This window comes from Arachis stenosperma, chromosome 3, assembly GCF_014773155.1.
Source record: "Arachis stenosperma cultivar V10309 chromosome 3, arast.V10309.gnm1.PFL2, whole genome shotgun sequence".
Lineage (NCBI taxonomy): Eukaryota > Viridiplantae > Streptophyta > Magnoliopsida > Fabales > Fabaceae > Arachis > Arachis stenosperma.
In genome coordinates, this window is record NC_080379.1 from 29,681,053 (window position 1) to 29,700,244 (window position 19,192).

Below are 19,192 nucleotides of genomic sequence, written 5' to 3' on the forward strand. Positions count from 1 at the left end.
GTTGTCTTTTGAAGTCGTGTTTTAGAGGTGAATTGTTTGCTCATATTCGATTTTTGAGGTTATTTAGGATTTTCTCACGTTCTTATTTCACCTTATTTACTTATATTATTTATAAAAAAATTTCTTAGTACATTAAACACTTGAGTAAACATAGATAACAATTAATGAAATTATTAATTTATATAATGCTAGGTTACCAATATTTTTAAACCAACATCAGCCAACTTTTTACAAATTAGAATTTATATTAAATTATACATCCTAAATCATAAACCCATCATTTTAGACCTTAAATTATAAATTCTTAAATAAAATTCTTCTAATGTTGACTTACTAAAAATTGATTATCTAAATTTTTCTATTAAATTATATTTAAATTCCTTAATAATTAAAACTCAATTTAAGATACTGTAGGATTAACCTTTTTTACTTGTCCAAAATAAGTTGATGATGTATTTTCAATTTAGAAAACTACAATTAGAACAATGACAAATAATTTAAATTTAAGTAATTAGAAAAGAATAAGAGATGACGAAAAAAGTGAAGTAAAACTGGCAGACAATGACGAAAAAAATCTAAATAGAAATAGATAAAGAAAAAAACAGAGAGGCGAAGATAAAATGTATAAAACAAAAAAATAGTCATAAATACCATACGAGAGCTAACAGGAGGTGTATGTGGTTGGAAGAATTTAAAATGGGAATATTATATTTTTATATTTAATTTAAAGTTTGAAAAACTATTTTTAAATAAGTTTAATTCTAAAAAATCAAAATACTAACATTTCAATTTTCACTTTTTTTTGAGTATCTTTAATTTTTATCGAAATAGAATTTTTATAATAAAATAATATTTGAATCACACACATCCAACAACATCTATTTATAAGGACTAAGGAACTAAGGATTAAAAATGATAGTATATCATTATATACATGCTTGTGTGTTTGTGGGTGTCGTGAATATCGAACATGGCAACTATTACGCATACTCACCCTATGGCCTATACTAGTAATATTGAAATTTTACGTATATCTGTTTCAAAATTTAGACAAACAGTTAAAAAGTTTGTCATTATCTAAGTCAGAATAAATTGGGTTGGACGAAGTTGAGTCAAATTGGCATCCATAGCTTGGCTCACACCCAAAGCTTCAAGCAAAATTTATTTTATTTAGAAAATGTTTAGAGACTTTAAAGTTTCTATTGAATAAAGAAAACAAAATTGGCTAGTTTTAAATCAAATATAAGAGAAAGGTAAGGAAATAATAATAATAATAATAATAATAATAATAATAATAATAGCAAATTCTTTTTCTTCTTTTTTTCCGGGGTCGCTCCATTTGAACTCATCGGTCACCCCATCACAATCACGCCATTCTGCAATATCATTCATGTTTTGTGCTTGTTGGCGCTGGGTTTGCAGTTGCACTCTTCAATTGCATTCAAATAGCGACTTGTATAACCAATCTTTGCCTCACGACTTCGGAAATCCGAACGCAGTGCAACACAACAACAAACCACTTCCTTCTAAAACCCACACGCTAACTAAAAAAGAAAGAACAGAAGAAGCGAAACCCCCAACCGTCATCTTCAATTGTTCATCGTTTTTGTAGAACTTAGATGCGCGCCTCCACCATAAGAAAACTATGCACCCTCAGCACCCTATTTCGCTCTCACTCAGCATGGAAAGCCATGGCACTTGCCTCTTCCTCTTCCGTTTCCATTTCTGAGCACAATGCTTCTGAGTTCAACCATTCTTCTATGAGCCACAACCGTGTCCCTTCTCGAGGTAACAAAAAAAAAAACTTTTCCATATTCGCAAACAGTATCCAATCATGTCTCAACTTTTTTTACCCCTAACTACCATTACCGTTGTTCCTCATTTCTCAGTAGCTTTTGAACTTCGTTGCATTAATGGGTTTTGTATCTTGGAGTTGAGGGGGAGCGAAACAGAATGATAATAATAATAATAATAAATAGAGTAAAGTAGCTGGTTTTTTGTTTTTCCACCTAAAGAGGATAATAATAATAATAATAACTGAACTTTGTGTGTGATCAAATGCATTGTTTTTTTGTTGCTGTATGATCGGGTTCCCTCTATTGTGTTCGTAGTAACGTTTTTTTCTTTTGAATGTTTAGGTGCAGAGGATTCTCCTGATGATGATAATACGGCTTCCGAGGTTTCTTCTATAGTGTACAGTAAGTGTTTGTGAAATTTACTGTGAGAAATGCGGAGTACTAAAAGTTTTGACTTGGTTATGCTGCAATTTGGAATGTTTCCAGACATCTTAAAATGGTTGATGCTAATCTTTTGGGGTGTGTCTGTGCACCCTTTTCGTTTTGCAGGTCCATCTCTGGCAGAGGAACCTGTTGTCGTGAAAGAGGAACCTGTTGTCGAAGAAGTTGACTATCGCAAAGCAAAAATGGAAAAAGTAGCAGATTTCACGTGGTGTCCTGATCTGTCTCCTGGCTACCTTTTGACTAAACGGAGGGGGTTAACCCGTGAGAGGAAAAACAAATGGATTTTTAAACTCAGCCATGATGAGCGTTTTGATAGGTTAGTTAAAATGTGTGCGAAAAGACTAGGAACAGGGACGACCCTTGATGTGTTTCGTCAGCTGGGTCGAGAGACCGGTGTGAAAGAGTTCAATGCATTAATAAAGATGAGTATACAGAAGGCAAGGACTACTAATAATGAATACATTGCCATAGAAGAATTGAGTAAGGCTTTTCACCTTTTAGAAAATATGAAGGAGTGCGGTTTTAAGCTAGAAGAGGAAACATATCAACCACTGCTTAGGTATGTCATAGACATGGGCATGGTTAAAGAGTTTCAACTTTTCTCTGATGTGGTCGGAGCTGAGTGTTCAGTTTCACGGTTAGGTTACTATGAAATGTTGCTGTGGATAAGAGTTGAAGATGAAGAAATGATTCGGGATATTTGTGAATATATTACCGTAGAAGATGGCCAAGACACTGCTGCTATGCGAGGTTGGTGAATCTATGTTTCACGTGCATGAACTTTTTATAGTTTATTTCAGATAACAGTAACATATATTTGAATATACAGCACAGGTTTTTAGCAGTACCATGTGGGACATTCATGATTTGCTTTATTTTAATGTAGAGACTATGCTGATGCTTTTTACAAGAGATCCTTCTTCATTTGATTTGGGATTGTGTGGCATGCATTGTGAAATGGAAATACTAAATATTCTGGTTTAACTTGTTATCTTTGTTGGACATGGGTGTGCTTTGCCATTGTACTGCAATTAACAAGTTAGTCTTTGTTCACATCTTAGATATTAGAAACATGGTTTGAAAATTCATGCTAAATGGTATTCCCAGGACATAGCTAGCATCTAGCTTCATAATAATAGAAGTGATTGTGCCAAGCCTAACCTGACACATATTGATGCAATTTCGCTTATTGTGTATGTTGACGTCCCATTGTAAAAGGAATTTTGTTACATATGGCACTAACATACGTTAATTGGAAACAAATCTTATTGCAGAAAATTACTTATTGGCTCTTTGTGAAAGTGATCTGAAGATCCAGATTACAGATGTGTTGAAAAATATAGACATAACAATGCTTTCATCTGCAAAATCTATAGCAAGTGTATTTCAATCATTAGGAAGGCTACAGTTGGAATCTCTTGCCGAGAATTTATTTTTGGATTTGAGAGCACAAGGTATGACTATGACCTTATACTTAATTAAGCTCCTTTGAAATAGTACAAGAAGAGGATCATTGTTCTGTTTTAAAAAGGAGTCTTTATACATGTGTATGTTAGTATGTATGCATGCATGTATTTGTTTCCTTTTTGTGTTTTGGATTCTCTTGTACTAATATATACACAGATTCACTGCTGATCAAGTATAATCCAACTATTGCACTTGCTTAAGTAGTTATTATGTTGATAGTGACAAAATATACAACACATTGAGGGTATAGATCATACATACTATGCTAATCACGTAGTCATCACGTAATTATAACTTGAGTTAACCTTAGGCACTTCTTTACATACATTTGCATCTGTGTAGAGAGACAGATTCAAAATCCTTTTCTATGTAGGGAGACTTCTCATTTAGTTAGCCTTTTCCACATCCTTAGAGATATCTTCTATCCACAACTTCTCAATCCAGAGTTTTTATCATGTTTAGGAATTCACCTAGTCTTGGGTCTCTTTAACTTTGTCATCCTGTCTCCTTGTCTAGGTAATAGGTCTTTGTCTCTTGTGTCTGTGTTAGGTACTTGGGTATTATGGGTGCCCAAAGTCCAATATTGGGTAGTATGGGATTCTTGATGTTGTATTTAAGGAGATTAGCTCTTCCCTCGTAACTTTGGTTTCCCTAAGGAGTAGGTACTTCACAGTCTGATAGAATATGTTCTTTCAAATCTTACTTTCAATTTCCTAGCCCATTCTTTGAACTAAATTCTTTTTTGCCTTGATACATCCATTGGAAGTCCAAAGCTCCTTAAAGATTAAATCGCTTATTTGGGCAGTTGTGCTTAACAGATTAACACTAATGATGCATTGTGGGTTTGAAGACATTAAAGTCTATTTCCCATGATATATATATTATGTACAGTGCTAGTTTAGAATCAGTTGGATATTTGTTTTATGGCTAATTCTATATATTTACGTGTTGGGTGTTCTAGATCTTTGGAGTAGTTCTTGTTGACTAGGTAAGTTGGTTTTGGGAGGAGGAAGGAAGCCAAATCTTTGCAGTAGTGTGCTATCTGTGCCACTGATTGGTGTATTTGGTTGGGGCATAACTATATTAGATAGCAAACACGTGGACAAGAAAGTTTGGGAAGAATTGGATATTTGTCCTCTATTTGGTGTAAAACTCATGATTTTTTAGAGGTTTTCCCCTGTCAGACATTTATAGAATCTGAAAACTCAACTTCATTAATAGCCTGTTCTTTTCTCTGCTTTTGTTGTCTGTCTTAAAGATGTTCTGCTTATACATGTAATGCATAAAACAAATCTTTTGATATCTTCTTTCGTCCAAATCTCTTTGATCTGGTTGAAGCTTAATATTGGGTCTACAAGAGTGTCACCCACCATTCCCAATTTTGTCCAAAATATCAAGAAACATATTTCTTCGAGAGATGACAACTTTGGTTTTTGATTGAGCTACTTCAATCCTGTGAAAAATATTGCACCTATTCCTGTTGTATGATTCTAATACATACTCTGAGAAGGGTGGGAGCAAGAAAGAAGATTCTATTGAGGCAGCAACAGCGGGCCAATAGAATTCCTCCTTTACTAGCATGAATAGGAGACATAAAAGTGCAAATGGTGGGGAACCACTTGTGTAACTAATTAGGCCATGTGCAAGAGTTAGTGGATGGGTGTGTGATCCTGGGCCGATTCTGTTAGGGATGAGAGAGATTCTTGTTTTATAGAGGAAAAAGGGATAATTAGAAGGTAGGAACTACGACAGAATTGGGAACGAGCATGGGAGTCTATCTAACACTACCATAGTGTTTTTCTGCTCTATAATTTCCTGCATTTCCAGTATAATTCTATAACTGGGGAAGGGGTGATTTCACACTAGTTCATTCCTACCCCAGCTCTTCTAGTTCTATTGTTTACTTTCTATCTCTTTTGGCCTTTACAATCATTACATGTAATGGCAATATTATCCATGTAGGCAACTAGATTGATGGATTGACCAAAGGAAGCATGTTTTTAGAGCACCAACTCCAAACATTAGAAAGGCACACCATTTCTAATAGGCATTTCAAGTATTTGGATTCAGAAGCTCAATTCCAATTATGAGTTAAATTCTAAAAACCAAATAGGGTTTGAGCCAACATAAATTAAGACATTAGAAATCTGTTTCCAAGCAGAAAGAATGAGTTGATGTTGAATCTGTTGAGTTCTGGTTCTGTACTTTTGTTTAGCTAGGGAGTTGTGTTTTGCTCTACAAAGTTGTCCTTAATGGTGGTCTTTTGTAAGTAGTTAGATTTATTCATTTTTTCTGTAATGCAGATTTTGATGAAGATGATATTTCAGGCTTCATTGCTGATTATGCTGTTAGCATTCCAAATTTAGCGGTGAGGAACTTCTCATGAATGCTTCTGGTAATGTCCTTGATGCTGTGTGACGTCAGGAGGCTTGTCGGCATATCTATATTTTTCTGCCTTCTCTTTTCCCTCCTTTTTTTTTTAAATTTCATCAAGAGGAGGAAAGGGAAAGACAAGATTGGGTGATAAGAGATCCCTTTCCAAAAACAAAGCAAAAGAAAGAATTATCTATAAAGCATAGTTTTCCAATCTTTCAACATGTCCGAAACGGAAGTCCTTGACCTATGTTTTTACTTTTACGTTTTCAAGATAATTGAGACTTGAGTCACTGTGAATGTTATATAAATCTAGTTGGTCCGTGACCGTGAGTTTGCGTATATTTTACCTGGGACAAACAAACTTTTCCATTTTCCATATCTATAAAATGACCGATGTGCATCCAAAATGATTTAAAACCGTTTTTGCCCACTTTTACTGATGTTGGCAAAAAGAAGTGGTACACATGCTAGTTGAACAGTGGACGGATATGTACCTTAATAAGTGTCTGAGCAGATATAAATCCCCCGAAGTGATCATATCTTATTAAATCCAGTTATAGAGTATATGCATTATTCAATTTATATATTACGCAGAATTGTTTGCTGAAAGTTGGTAGATACTTCTGAGGGCATGAGGGAACAGTAGGGTGCTGCTGGAAATGGGCTTCTCCCATGCCCCTAATCACAAAATGTTAATAAATTGTGATCTTATTTCAGAGATCTGGGCAGAAGTTTCAGTTTCAAAGGTGGTGTTTCGCATAACATTTCCTAAAATAATTTCTTTTTAAGAAAATTTTCTTTCTTTCTTTTTTCTTAGGTTGAAGATATCATCTCAAAATTCAAGAGTTTGCATGATCTATTGGAAGTTTTACATTCATCGTCATCATATGAAAAGCTGATTATGTATTGCTGTGATTTAGGCAAGGTACAGCTACTTCTTTCATTTTAGTATTATGAGTATCATTTGGTTACAAGAGCCTTGTCCATCAGATTGAAAAAGGATGGTAGAGTGAAAATGATAAAAAAAACCTTTAGAACCCCTGGAGTGCACTAAAGCACTTCTCTTGGCATCATCCTTTGCCTGACCATAGGACAAGATGATGAAATAGTAATCTGTTTATTCATATATTTAAAAAGAACGAGTCACTCAATAAAGTAATTTTTTCATATAATTTATTCTTCAGTCTTGTCATAACTCCACTAGTTCCACAACCGGTTCTTCCTTTGTTCTATCTATTGACATTTGAGGGCTTGTCTTGTCAAAAGGATATAAATTCACAAGGAAAGAGTAGAAAGAAAAAAATTAAAGTGATATTGACCAAGATCTCTCTAGTGATGCTTTACCACCAAGAAAAAAAAAATCATTTATGCTTAAATCTCTCTTGACCACCTTATTCAAAGTCTTTTTAGGTCTTTCTCTACCCCTAACTTTTTGTTGAATGTCAGTAAGACTTAATTGCAATTTCAAAATTGGATTTATGCTGATAATGTTCCACCATCCCACTAGCTACCAAAAGTTAACTCATTCTTCTTTTTGCTTGATTTGAACCAGTTGCTTCTGATTTTGAAGAATTTGCAAGTGTAATTATTAGTGCTCTGCTTTGAAGTCAAAGTACCAACTGCTAATTTCTACCATCCCTAGTAAAATATAGCGTTTTAAAGATGTTTGTTAGATGGTAGAACTTGTACCAGATATGACAAGAATTAGGCAAATGCAGTGCATTTGGAAATCCTTAGCGAATAGTCTGTTAATGAACCATAGAATTTGGGACAGACCCCTTAGTTCAATATCTGGAAGGGTGAGAGCTCCACTCTCCTCTTCAGCTTGGCCCCAAAATAGAAATATCTCAACATTTTCTATCATGGACCCAAATTGTGTTCTCCATTGGTGTTGAATCAAGTCCAGTGACCCAAGACCAATATGACTGAAAGCTTCATTCTTCTCTAGCTGCTATATTGACATGGGTTTGGACTCTCTTGCCAGAAGCTGAACTCTCTAGGGGTCTTTGCAATTTTTGGTCGATTTCCCCTCTTAGAACTGGTACTAGAGAAGACAAGAATTAGGAAAATGTAATGCATTGCACTGGGAAAGACCTAGTTATGTGCTAAGGAACATTACTCCTAGGAAAACCCCTTACTACAATATGTAGAAGAATGAGAGCTCCACATTCTCTCCAAAGGCTCACTGAGTGATTAAAATTACTTCTGTCTTCCTTATTTTCTTTATTCATACTGATCCCCTACTAATCATATCTAACTAACTAACTAACTAACTCACTCTTAAGTAACTCTTACTCTTACTAATGGTAACTAAATCATGTACTAAATGGGATCCTAAAATAATGGTACTTTTCTGTTACCTATTTTATTTACATTTCTTACTTCAAAGATCATAATGTGTTTTAGGGTTATTCTAACTTGATGTTTGTATGTTTGATAGAGTTATCCTTACTTCTCTGGAGCATGCATTTAAATTGTATTCCCTTAGTGACAATTTTAACTTTCAATGCAGGTTGATGTTGCACTTGATCTTGTTGATAATATGTGTGAAGCAGGCTTTACATTGTCAACTAGGATGTTACAGTCCATATTACACATTTGTGAGGAAACCTATGAACATATTTTGGTAGGACAGATTAATTGCAACAGCTCTGCCTTTTTTCTCCCTTCGCATTATAATTTTTATAAATGTATTTGTCTCCTCCCAACATACAGCATAAAATTTTTCGTCCATACTGTTTCAGTTGCTGTAGTAAGTGATTGAGTGTATAACTATCAAATTGTGCCCCACTCCTCTTTTATAAAAGGGGAGAAAGATTAAAGACAAGTGAACTTTTGCTTTTAATTAAGCCCATTTCATTTAAAAAACATTTTATAATAAAAAGGATAGTATGGTTTATAGGATTTGATTACTTTCAGCCACCATTATCAAATATGATGAGGAGTGTTACAAACCAAATGGACTTTTTGTATTTCTGTCAAAATCTCAAGACTTGCAACTTAAACATCCTTTCGTTATACTTACATTTTCCATTTCTGTATTACGCATACAGAACTATTATAACATAAAAAGTCTGAATGTTTCACCAGAGCTTAATTATTTGATGTTAAAATTCTCTGTAATGACTTTCACTTGTCTTAAGCCTTCTTGACAGTTATCCTTTTCTCTTTTAACCCTCTCTCTCTCTCTCTCTCTCTCTCTCAACATTCAAGGGTTACCGGATCTATTCCATCATACAGCGGTTCCATTTGAAGTTGAATGGTGAAATATGTAGGTGTTTGGTAAATTTTTGCGTGAGGGTGAAAGATGTAAGTTGTACAACACCCCCCCTTCCTCCCCCCACCCCCTTTCTTTTTTTTTGCATGGTTACATTGATATTACTAGATTGGTATTATATTAGATAAATCCTTATTAATAGAATAGGGAGATCTCATATATATTCTATATAATTTATAGAAAAAAGCACACACACAAACACATATACTCATATATTTTCAATTATGTGGTCTCTTTGGTTGGTCAATCGCTAGCCATAAATGTTGACTTCTATTAAAATTTATTGCAATTACTTTCTATGATGCAGTTTAAAGGTGCATACAAGATGGTTGATGACTTGGAGAAAATGAATTTCAAACCTACTACCGCCATGTACAATGCTATAATGGCAGGATATTTTCGAGAGGTGACATTCTTTTGAGGATATCTCTATTCTCACTTTGAGACTTCTCCTATTGATTATTATACATGTTAAGGGTGTTTGGGGGATAAAATGGAGACATGGAGTGGATGTTTTCATGGATGACCTAAATGTGTAAAATTACATATTGAGCTCATTCATGAAAAGTTTTGCATTAATTTTACCTTCCAACCAAACATATCCTTTGTATTACACATTATATTTCCTTATATTTCATGATTTATGTCTTCGTTTGATAAGATTTAGGATTAGAATTTTGTTATCAATGTTATAATCAGTGTAGTGCTTTGTATTTTGCATTACACCACTGTTATACAATATCACAACATATCAACGTATTATCTTATTATTCAGATTCTTATTATCAAAGTGGTACTGTCTTCCATGACCTGTGGCCACTGTGTTACTGCGGAGCTCCTACTATTTGGAGCTCTTTGATTTCTGTGGTACCTCACTTGTGGTTTGTATTCTATGGCCTATGGCTGTCCTTCTCATTTTGTCTGGCATTTTTTCTGCGTGTTTTCTTGTCTGAACGTCCTCTTAGAGTTTGTTTTTGGCACTTTTGAACATCCTCGATTTATTTTTTGGCACTCCCATGCAGTGCTTATTAGTTTCAGTCTTGTACAACGTCAGTGTTTACTGTAATATGGTCCTGATTTGTTTTAATTTAGTTCTTTATTCTACACAGTCCTGATTTGTTCATTAGCAATTCTTTACTGCCTCGATTTCTTTTTTTGGCAGTCCTGTTTTTTTCCAACAGGTTGATACAGCTCTAAAGTGCTTCTCAAGTCATCTGTGGCCACAATTTATTTCTAGCAATTGAATGTCGCACTGATTATTCAGCTAACAGTATCATCACTTTAGTTTTGGTCATTGTTGTTGCCATATAATCATTTTGGCAACCTCTTATTAGTGATAATTATTACCCATTTTGTCAACTATTGCTGCCACTGGACACAATTTTCTGGTAGATTTCCAACCAATTCTATTTAGTTCTTTTTCGTTTCTGGCAATTCTAGTCTGACTTTGTTGGTAGCATTTCTAGTCTGGCCTATTTTGTTCGAAGCAATTCTGGCTTACTTATGCCTTTTTTTTTTCCTTTTAGGATTTGATTGGAGCAAACATAAGCTTAGTATGCTTTAGTTTCAGGAGAAATATTACTAATAAAAAACAAAATTTGGTAATATCCATTATATGTTATAATAAGGTAGAATATTTCATAAGATATCCTAGAATATTAAAGAGTGCCTCAGGTGATCTCTCAGTATTGATTTCTATATATTCAGGAGAAATATTAGAAATAAAAAACCAAATTTTTTAATTTCTCCATTATATGTTATAAAAACATAGAATATTTCACAAGATATCTTAGAATATTAAAGAGTACCTCAGATGATCTCTTAGTATTGATTTCTATATATTTTTTAATTTTGGTTTCTTTTAGCATCCATTTTTGTTTTGTTGTTTTGTTTTTCTTCTTTTCTTTTATAAAATTTCTTTAAGTAATATATTGATAAATCTACTGTTGGATTAGAGAGCCCTTTCTTTTCTCTTTACCCCTGCATTTTTGGATGTTGCTCTTCTGAGTAGTTCTCTCTAATCCATTTCCTATTTTCTTCAAATTACTTGCTCCCTTTTTCACCATACTTTGATTTGTTTTATTTTCACTTTTTTTTTGTAGAAAAATATCAGTGGTGCTCTGAGGGTCCTCAAGCACATGCAGGATGCCAATGTTAATCCTGATGTACAGACTTTCAGCTATTTGATTAGTAATTGTGAAACAGAAGAGGATATAATCAAGGTAAAAGATTATTTTTGTATGATGGCATTGCCTCTGTGTCTCTCAAGTTTTGATCATTTTTGTGTGTTTTGTGTGTATTAACATCCCCATCTTAGTTAAGAAAGTTAAAATAGTGCCTATTTGTTGAAAAGATGATAGAATCTTGTCTTAGGTGGTTTAGATATGTGAGAAAATTGGCAGAGTATCCGGTTAGGAGGGTGGAGCAGATGTTACATAGACAAGTGGCGAAAGGTAGAAGTAGACTTAAAAAGACTATGCACGGGGTGGTCAAAAAAGATCTATGCGTCTACTATAAACATGATATATATGATAGAATACAATGACGTCGTTTAATCCATATAGTCAACCTCACCTTGTGGGATAAAGTGGTGGTGTTGTTGTTGCTTATGGAAATAGAAAAACACTATCAATTTTCCTTTAGGCATGAGGTAATCTATTTGCACTCCCTTTGTGAATGTTTGAGGCTTGTTGTTTTTGAAATTTCATCACTCAAGTTGCTTGATGTCCTGAATTGTACAATGATGTTAAAAAATGTTGAGATTGTGGGTCTAGGTGGAGAAAAGGAAAAGAGAAAAGTAATAGGTTAATAATATGAAGTGAAGTTCTGTTTTGATTATTTTGTGATTTTTTATAAGAGAGGATCACTAACCTCTACTTATAATAACGGTAAAACCCTATTCCTAGTTAAATAAGGAAATAATCATATAATCAAAACTATTTCTAGATGATATTTGATACTCTTTTATATTCTAAAGATACTGACACTCTTTTATATTCAAAAGATACTGTGAAGATGTTATGTGATATATTCTTTATTTCAAACAAAAAATATTTTAATTTTAAAATCAATTTTGCAATAATATGTAAGTGAAAATCCTAAGTTATACTAGGAATTTTGTATCCGAGTGTTATAACATGCATTCTAAAATTCACAACTATAACTTGACAGCTTCTACTTACTTTTTTGTTTGTTTTAATGGAACCTGACTCCTTATTCTTGGAACTTCTGCTTCTTTAAAAAACTTCAATTATATAGTCTTCAGATTTGGTAATCCTCTTGGAACTTCTGCTTCTTTAAAAAACTTCTCCTTGATTCTTTCATACTGTATTGTCCAACAAAAGGTCTTAGCCAATCTGTATATTATCTTCTTTATAGGTTGCTAACTTGAATAATTTTTGCAGTATCGTGAAGAAATGGAGCAATATAAAATCCCACTTGCAAAACCGATTTTTATGGCCCTTATTAATTCATATGCAGCTTGTGGCAAATTGGATATGGCAAAACAGGTATGGGTGAAGGAGAGATGTATATCCATTGTGCAACAACCGTTATCTAATATCTGATTGATCTTCCATGTTGCATTTTCCTGAAAGTAAATTCTATCTAACCAAAATGAAGTTATTTTTGGAGGCACTAGACTTTGGACCTTTTAAGAGAGAACGAAAAAAAGAAAAAGGAAAGAGGGGGGGGGGGGGGGGAGATCTGGACAGCGATAAATAAAACTAAAATTCTATAGCAACTGCAGTCTCAAATATCAAAAAAAGTGTTAGGAACCTAGACATTAATTTTACAACTTGGAATAATTCCACTAAAATCATGGAATAAAATTCCAAGAACAAGAAAACGACGGATATAATGTGGCCATTCAAGTCTGCTTCCTCACTGTCCCGATGAACCATATCCTCCTCATTCAGTTAGCTGATTGAAGTTGTTTGTCTTCCAAATATTCCAAATAACTATATGGTTCTTGCTTTCCATTCACAGGCAATATTTTTCTTACATTGGCAATATAACATCAGGCACGCAATTTTACTTATTGTAAAATGATGTTTGCTTATAAAACACTGTAGAATTAGCTCTTGCAGATGAACTTTGAATAAGTGTTTCGGCAGGTTCTAGATACAAAATATTTGCTTACCCAGTAATACTAAAAATAGAAAAACTTGATTTCTTCATCAACTGTAAATATGCAACAATTTTTCTCACCTTTCCTTTTTATTCTTTATAATGCTTCCATGTTGGAATAATTGTCTACTTTTGAAATTTTAATTTTCTACAAACTGCTGGTTTTAGAAATCTAGATAATATTAATTATGTCTTTCCAATTATACCCCAAATAAATGGGAGTAGGTGGAAAGAAGAAAAAAAGAATGGGAGCATTAGTAAGGGTAACTTTGTAAAATAAACCTAGATTTCTCTACACCGAATTTATTTTTCGAACGTTTCCTTAATTCATGTTTGCATATAATAGACAGATATTGATACAGTAGTTATTAATATCATTTATGCATCATCTTATAGAATCTTTATTATAGATAAAATATCTGATACAATTTCGAATATCCAACTAAACAAAATTTGTTTTATATTGCAGGTCATTTTGGATCCGAACATACCAGCAAAAAGCTTAAACGAAATCAAGAGCGTCCTTGTCTCAGCTCTTGCATCACATGGGCAGTTGTCCGAGGCACTCTTAGTATATGAGGAGATTAATAAAGCTGGATACAATTTGGAACCAAAAGCTGTTATAAGTCTTATCGTAAGGTTCTGAATACACAGTATTGCTATATCTTTCTTCAGCTCTTTAACTAATTTAGGGACATATTAGGAAGAGTTCACCAAATTCAAAGGAGAGTTGGATGGGATGCTTATGCTACTTACAGAATTGAGTGATCTAGACTATTGGGTCGACGGCTGCTTCAGAGTTATCATATATTGTATTCACAACAAGCATCTAAGGTTTAATTTATTTCCCCTTCGGTATCTATTTGATTTCTCATCATTTTGTAATTAAATTGCAATGTGTAATGCGCTTATATTTATACGTGACCGCATTTTGCATCAGTTCTGCTATTGACTTGTTCAAGAAACTCAAGGATAAGTTTGAAAGTGATGAACTAGTATTGGAAGTTCTCTTTGATGAAGTGAGTTCTTGTTCCCTCCCAACATAATTTGTATAAGGTTGCTTTCAATATTTGAAAAATGGATCCATTGGCTATTAATTCAATTCTGAAAAAGTTGAAACTCTTTTTGGCTACCTTGTGATGGATCATGGCAGTATTGTAAAATGAGGGGTTTGGTCCTAAACCTCGTCTTGACAATTGCTCTTTTTGGAGCCAGTCACATCAAATTTGTTCATGTATATATAGGTGTTTGCTGCAATTGCAACATCCGAGTCCTCAAATTTGCAGATTGGTTTAGACTTGCTTTGGGCAGTCAAGAACGAGCTTGGTCTCGTGCCTTCACGGCAATGTCTTGATTTTCTTCTAAGTGCCTGCACCAATGCTGGAGATTTGAGTAATGCTCGTTTGATTTGGAGAGAATATGAGGTTGCTGGATTTCCATACAACGTGCTAAGTTATTTGAGGTACGTTTTTTAAAAGTTTCCAGTGCTATAACTCCATCTGCTTCATTGCTGGGGCTATTAATGACTAACGACTTCTGTGGTTGTAGGATGTATCAAGCACTTTTGGCATCGGGAGATTATAGATCTGCTAACTTTATGCTAAGTAAAATTCCGAAAGATGACAGCGAGGTATCTGCTATCATCAAAGCCTGTCAAGAAACATACTCTGGTCTTTCCTCTGTGGCAAAGACGAAAACGAAAGTAACAAAAAAGAAAGAAAAACGAGAGGCTTGAGTTCTCTTTCTAAGATAATTTTTATGTCTTGGTTAAGAAATGCTCGTCAGAAGGGTGGTGCATTTCTTGTTAATTTAGTTACGTCAAATCATGCTGATATTGTCCATGCTTAGCTTGCATCAGATTCAGAATGGTTTGATTGGGTTCTCATGTATCCCAAGTTTCCATGGTTAAACCAACCCCATATGATTACCTTTTCAGTTTCAGCTTGAAAAGGTGGTTACTGCGCTACAAAGGATGAAAGCTTAACATCCATGACCATGTCTTGCACAGAATTGGAACTCTGATCCCCCATCATAGTTGAAGTTCTGTTTTTCATCCAAAGAAAGAAGATGAAAGCTGAAGGCACCTTATTTTCCCAAGTATCACCAGTTTAGACATTAGATCACTTGTAATTCTTTAATACCTTCTGGCGACGGAATGTTCAAGAAGTCACTATTATTCTAACGATTTATTATTATTCTCCTTATATTTTTTTAACGAAACATTTCTAGTAATATTCCAGAAATATAACTGATCAAATTGATAGACTATGACCCTTAGTATAAAAGTTGCACCACTCGTAGAATCATAACTATTTTGATGTTCTGTTTGAATAATATGGAAACTTTCCAGTTTTCAACACATGATACAATTTGACAACAAAACTGACCAACAAATTTTTGGATCTATCGTAATTATTTGATGACAAAATGTTATACTAGGTACGTAAGCATGTTTACAAACGCGTTAACTCTTCGTTGTAATTTGTTTATCCTCCAATCTCTTGCTAATATCATATCTATCTATTTATTGATCTATTTATAATATATTAAAACACAGTTTAAGATAGTATTTTAATATATTAGTATTCTAATTTTTAATATTATACCATACCAGTGTAAGTAGATAATTAGCGTATTTTATTTATTATTTATCTAATTCAATTATTTTTCAATTTTTTGTTTTTAATTATTTTTTTAAATTTTTTGCTTTTACTTATCACGTGATTCATTATTATAATTTAGGATTTTATTTATTTATTTTTTACTTTCATGACATTTATTTTTTTAGGTTATTTTATAATTTTTATATTTTCTAATTCTTTACTTTTATTAGGTATAAACATAATTTATCATCTTCTTTTATACCCACTCTTTCTTATGATTATTATATAGAATTATAACTTAGGATTCTTTTTCATTTTTTTTCTCACTTTTATGACATTTATTTTTCTTTAAGTTACTCTATACTTTTTATATTCTTACTCTTGACTTTTATGTAGAATATTATATAGTTTCAATGTTAATGTTATGTCTTTTTAATAGGTATAAATTGAGTAATAAAACATAATTTATTCTTTTCTTTCATACACACTCTTTATATTTATTATATAAATTAACATTCACTACACATGTGACATGTCTTCTTTATCTCTTCTTTTTATATAAGCTCATACTTCTTTTTTTTTTCTCCATTTTTATTAATATTTTGCACAAGTAATTAAAAAATTTGGTTAATGACTACAAATTTTTTTTTTAGTTTACTAAACATATGTATTAGGTAATACATTTCTAGCACACTAGACCTTTTCAGTTTTTTAGTTTTTTTTTTTTAGTCTAATTGTATTTATTAATTATATCATTCTTTTTTTTCTTTCAACAATTTATAGTTTAATATTATTTAGTTGTAATATGTTAAAAATATATGGTATTATCATGAGTCATGAAAAATAAAATTAAAAAATTGAATGTTAATTTTAATTATATATCATGTCCTTTACATTTTTTTAGTTTTTCATTTTCAGTGTAATTGTATTCATTAGTTATATCATCCATATAATTTAGTTGTAATATTATTGAAAATACATGATATTATCGTGAATTATAAAAAATAAAATTAGAAATTGAATGTTAATTTTAACTATTGAAACATTATATTCAAAATTACATTTTATCTAATAGTTTTATATTTGTACTATAGTATTTAAAAAGAATCTAAAAAGAATAAATAGAAGTGACTACTTAAAAGAATAAAAATAAAGATAATAATATAAAATCAAATAAATAAATTTGAATTGAGTATTTTCATAATTCTACTTAAAGTCCAACTTATGTATTAATTTTTAGTTTTATAATTATTAAATTTTAAATTAATTTATACATTTTGTACAATGTACATCTATTTTATTCCTACGCAAAGTGCGAGTAATATATTAAAATAGGGTCCAAAGTAATTTTTTAATGCATTCATAATTTTTTAACTTTTTAATATTATGTCATGTCAGTTTAAGTAGTTAACTGGTACAATTTACTTCTTACTTATCTAATTGAATTATCTTTTAATCCGTTTGTTTTTAATTGAATTACTTTTTAATCTTTTTGCTTCTACTTATCATGTGTGTCATTATTATAAGTTAGAATTTTTCTTTTCACTCTTATGCCATTTATTTTTTTTAAATTACTCTATCTCTCTATGCTTCTCATATTCTTCTATTATTTATTTTTATATAGGATATTATATAGTTTTAATATTAATTTTATTTCTCTTAATAGGTATAAATTGAGTAATAAAATACAATTCATCATCTTCTTTCATACTCACTCCTTATATTTATTATATAAACTAACATTCACTTCACATTAAGTACGATTTTGGTCCTTAAGGTATAGGCTGAAATTTTTTTTCATCTTCAACCATTTTTTTTACATACAAAATTGTCCTTAAAATTTAACTTGGTTTTAAAATCGTCCTTTTTACTTAAATCTTAAATTTTATTACCAAATTACTCTTAACCGAAAAAATTATAAAATAAAAAAAAGAAAAAGAGAGAGAGGGAGAACTCTGGAGCTGAGAGAGAGAAGCAGAACCACGGAGAAGAAAAAATGATGGTGAGGAAGCAGCGGCAGGGACAAGGCAGTGGCTGTGGTGGTCGCTAACACTGGTAGCTGCAGGAACAAAAACAGAGATTGCGACATTTGTCACGGTGGAAGTGAGGAGAGAGGGGAAGAAGAAGAAGAATGGGTAGCTCGCTAGTGGTTGGGACAATGGGGTCGGCGGTGGCGGATTGGCGGCGACAACGAGCTTGTGGAGAAAAGAGGCCAAGCTTCGATGATCTCTGTTCAGTGAGGGAACTGATGGCGAGTACGGGTGAACGACTAGGTTGGGGAGAGACGAAGGAGGGAGACATTGCGGCGGCTTGGGTTTCGATGGCGGCGCTAGGGTTCGGAGGTTTTGGGTTCGCAGAAAGGGAAAGAGAGAGGTGGAACTGCGGAGATGGAGGTTACTGCGGCGATGGGTGATGTAGAGAGAGAGATGTGGCGGCGCTATGGCATGTTCTGGCTTTTGACGGATGGCGATGGTTGGCGGTCGGGGGAAGAGGAAGATAAAAAGAAGGGGAGGAAGAAGGAGGTAGAACTGGCGCAGTGGAGAACGGCAGCGACCGGAGGTTGGGTTGATGGCTTCTGTTTCTCTTGCTTCTGATTTTAATTCTGTTTTTATTGTTGTTGTACTTCTGATTCTGATTCTATTTCTGTGAATTCATTGTTATTGTGCTTCTGATTTTATTGTTCTTCTGATTTCATTGTTCTTTGATTTCTTGTGCTCTTCTAATTTTTTCTAATTGCGCTACCGATGATGAATAAGAAGAAAAAGAAGAAGAGATGTTGCTATGATGGAAAAGAAGAACAAGGTATTTTGGTGAAGAAGAAGAAGAGTATTTCGGCCCGAAGGATGATTTTAAAACTAAGTTAAGCTTTAAGGACGATTTTGTACGCAAAAAAATGTTGACAACAAAAAAAATTTTCAGCCTGTATCTTAGAGACCGAAATCATACTTAATCATTTTTTTATCTCATTTTTTTACATAATCTCATGTCTCTTATTGTTTTTCCATTATTAGTATTTCAATGTTTTGCACAAATATTTGAAGAATTTGATTCATAACCACAACTCTTTTTTTTAGTTTGTTAAATATGTATATCAGGTGATA

General features: G+C 32.9%; 1 protein-coding gene across 1 annotated transcript; it reads left to right on the forward strand.

Moving 5' to 3' along the window:
• Positions 1 to 1,343: 1,343 nt before the first annotated feature.
• Positions 1,344 to 15,756, forward strand: LOC130970591 (pentatricopeptide repeat-containing protein At4g04790, mitochondrial-like). The gene is made up of 16 exons (XM_057896719.1): positions 1,344 to 1,788; positions 2,139 to 2,198; positions 2,346 to 2,990; positions 3,515 to 3,694; positions 6,011 to 6,075; positions 6,901 to 7,008; positions 8,596 to 8,709; positions 9,297 to 9,392; positions 9,668 to 9,766; positions 11,463 to 11,582; positions 12,765 to 12,869; positions 13,958 to 14,122; positions 14,192 to 14,322; positions 14,429 to 14,507; positions 14,733 to 14,950; positions 15,037 to 15,756. Exons 1-16 carry the CDS (start codon positions 1,620 to 1,622, stop codon positions 15,221 to 15,223), a joined length of 2,541 nt encoding a protein of 846 aa, XP_057752702.1. The 5' UTR covers positions 1,344 to 1,619; the 3' UTR covers positions 15,224 to 15,756.
• Positions 15,757 to 19,192: the final 3,436 nt, after the last annotated feature.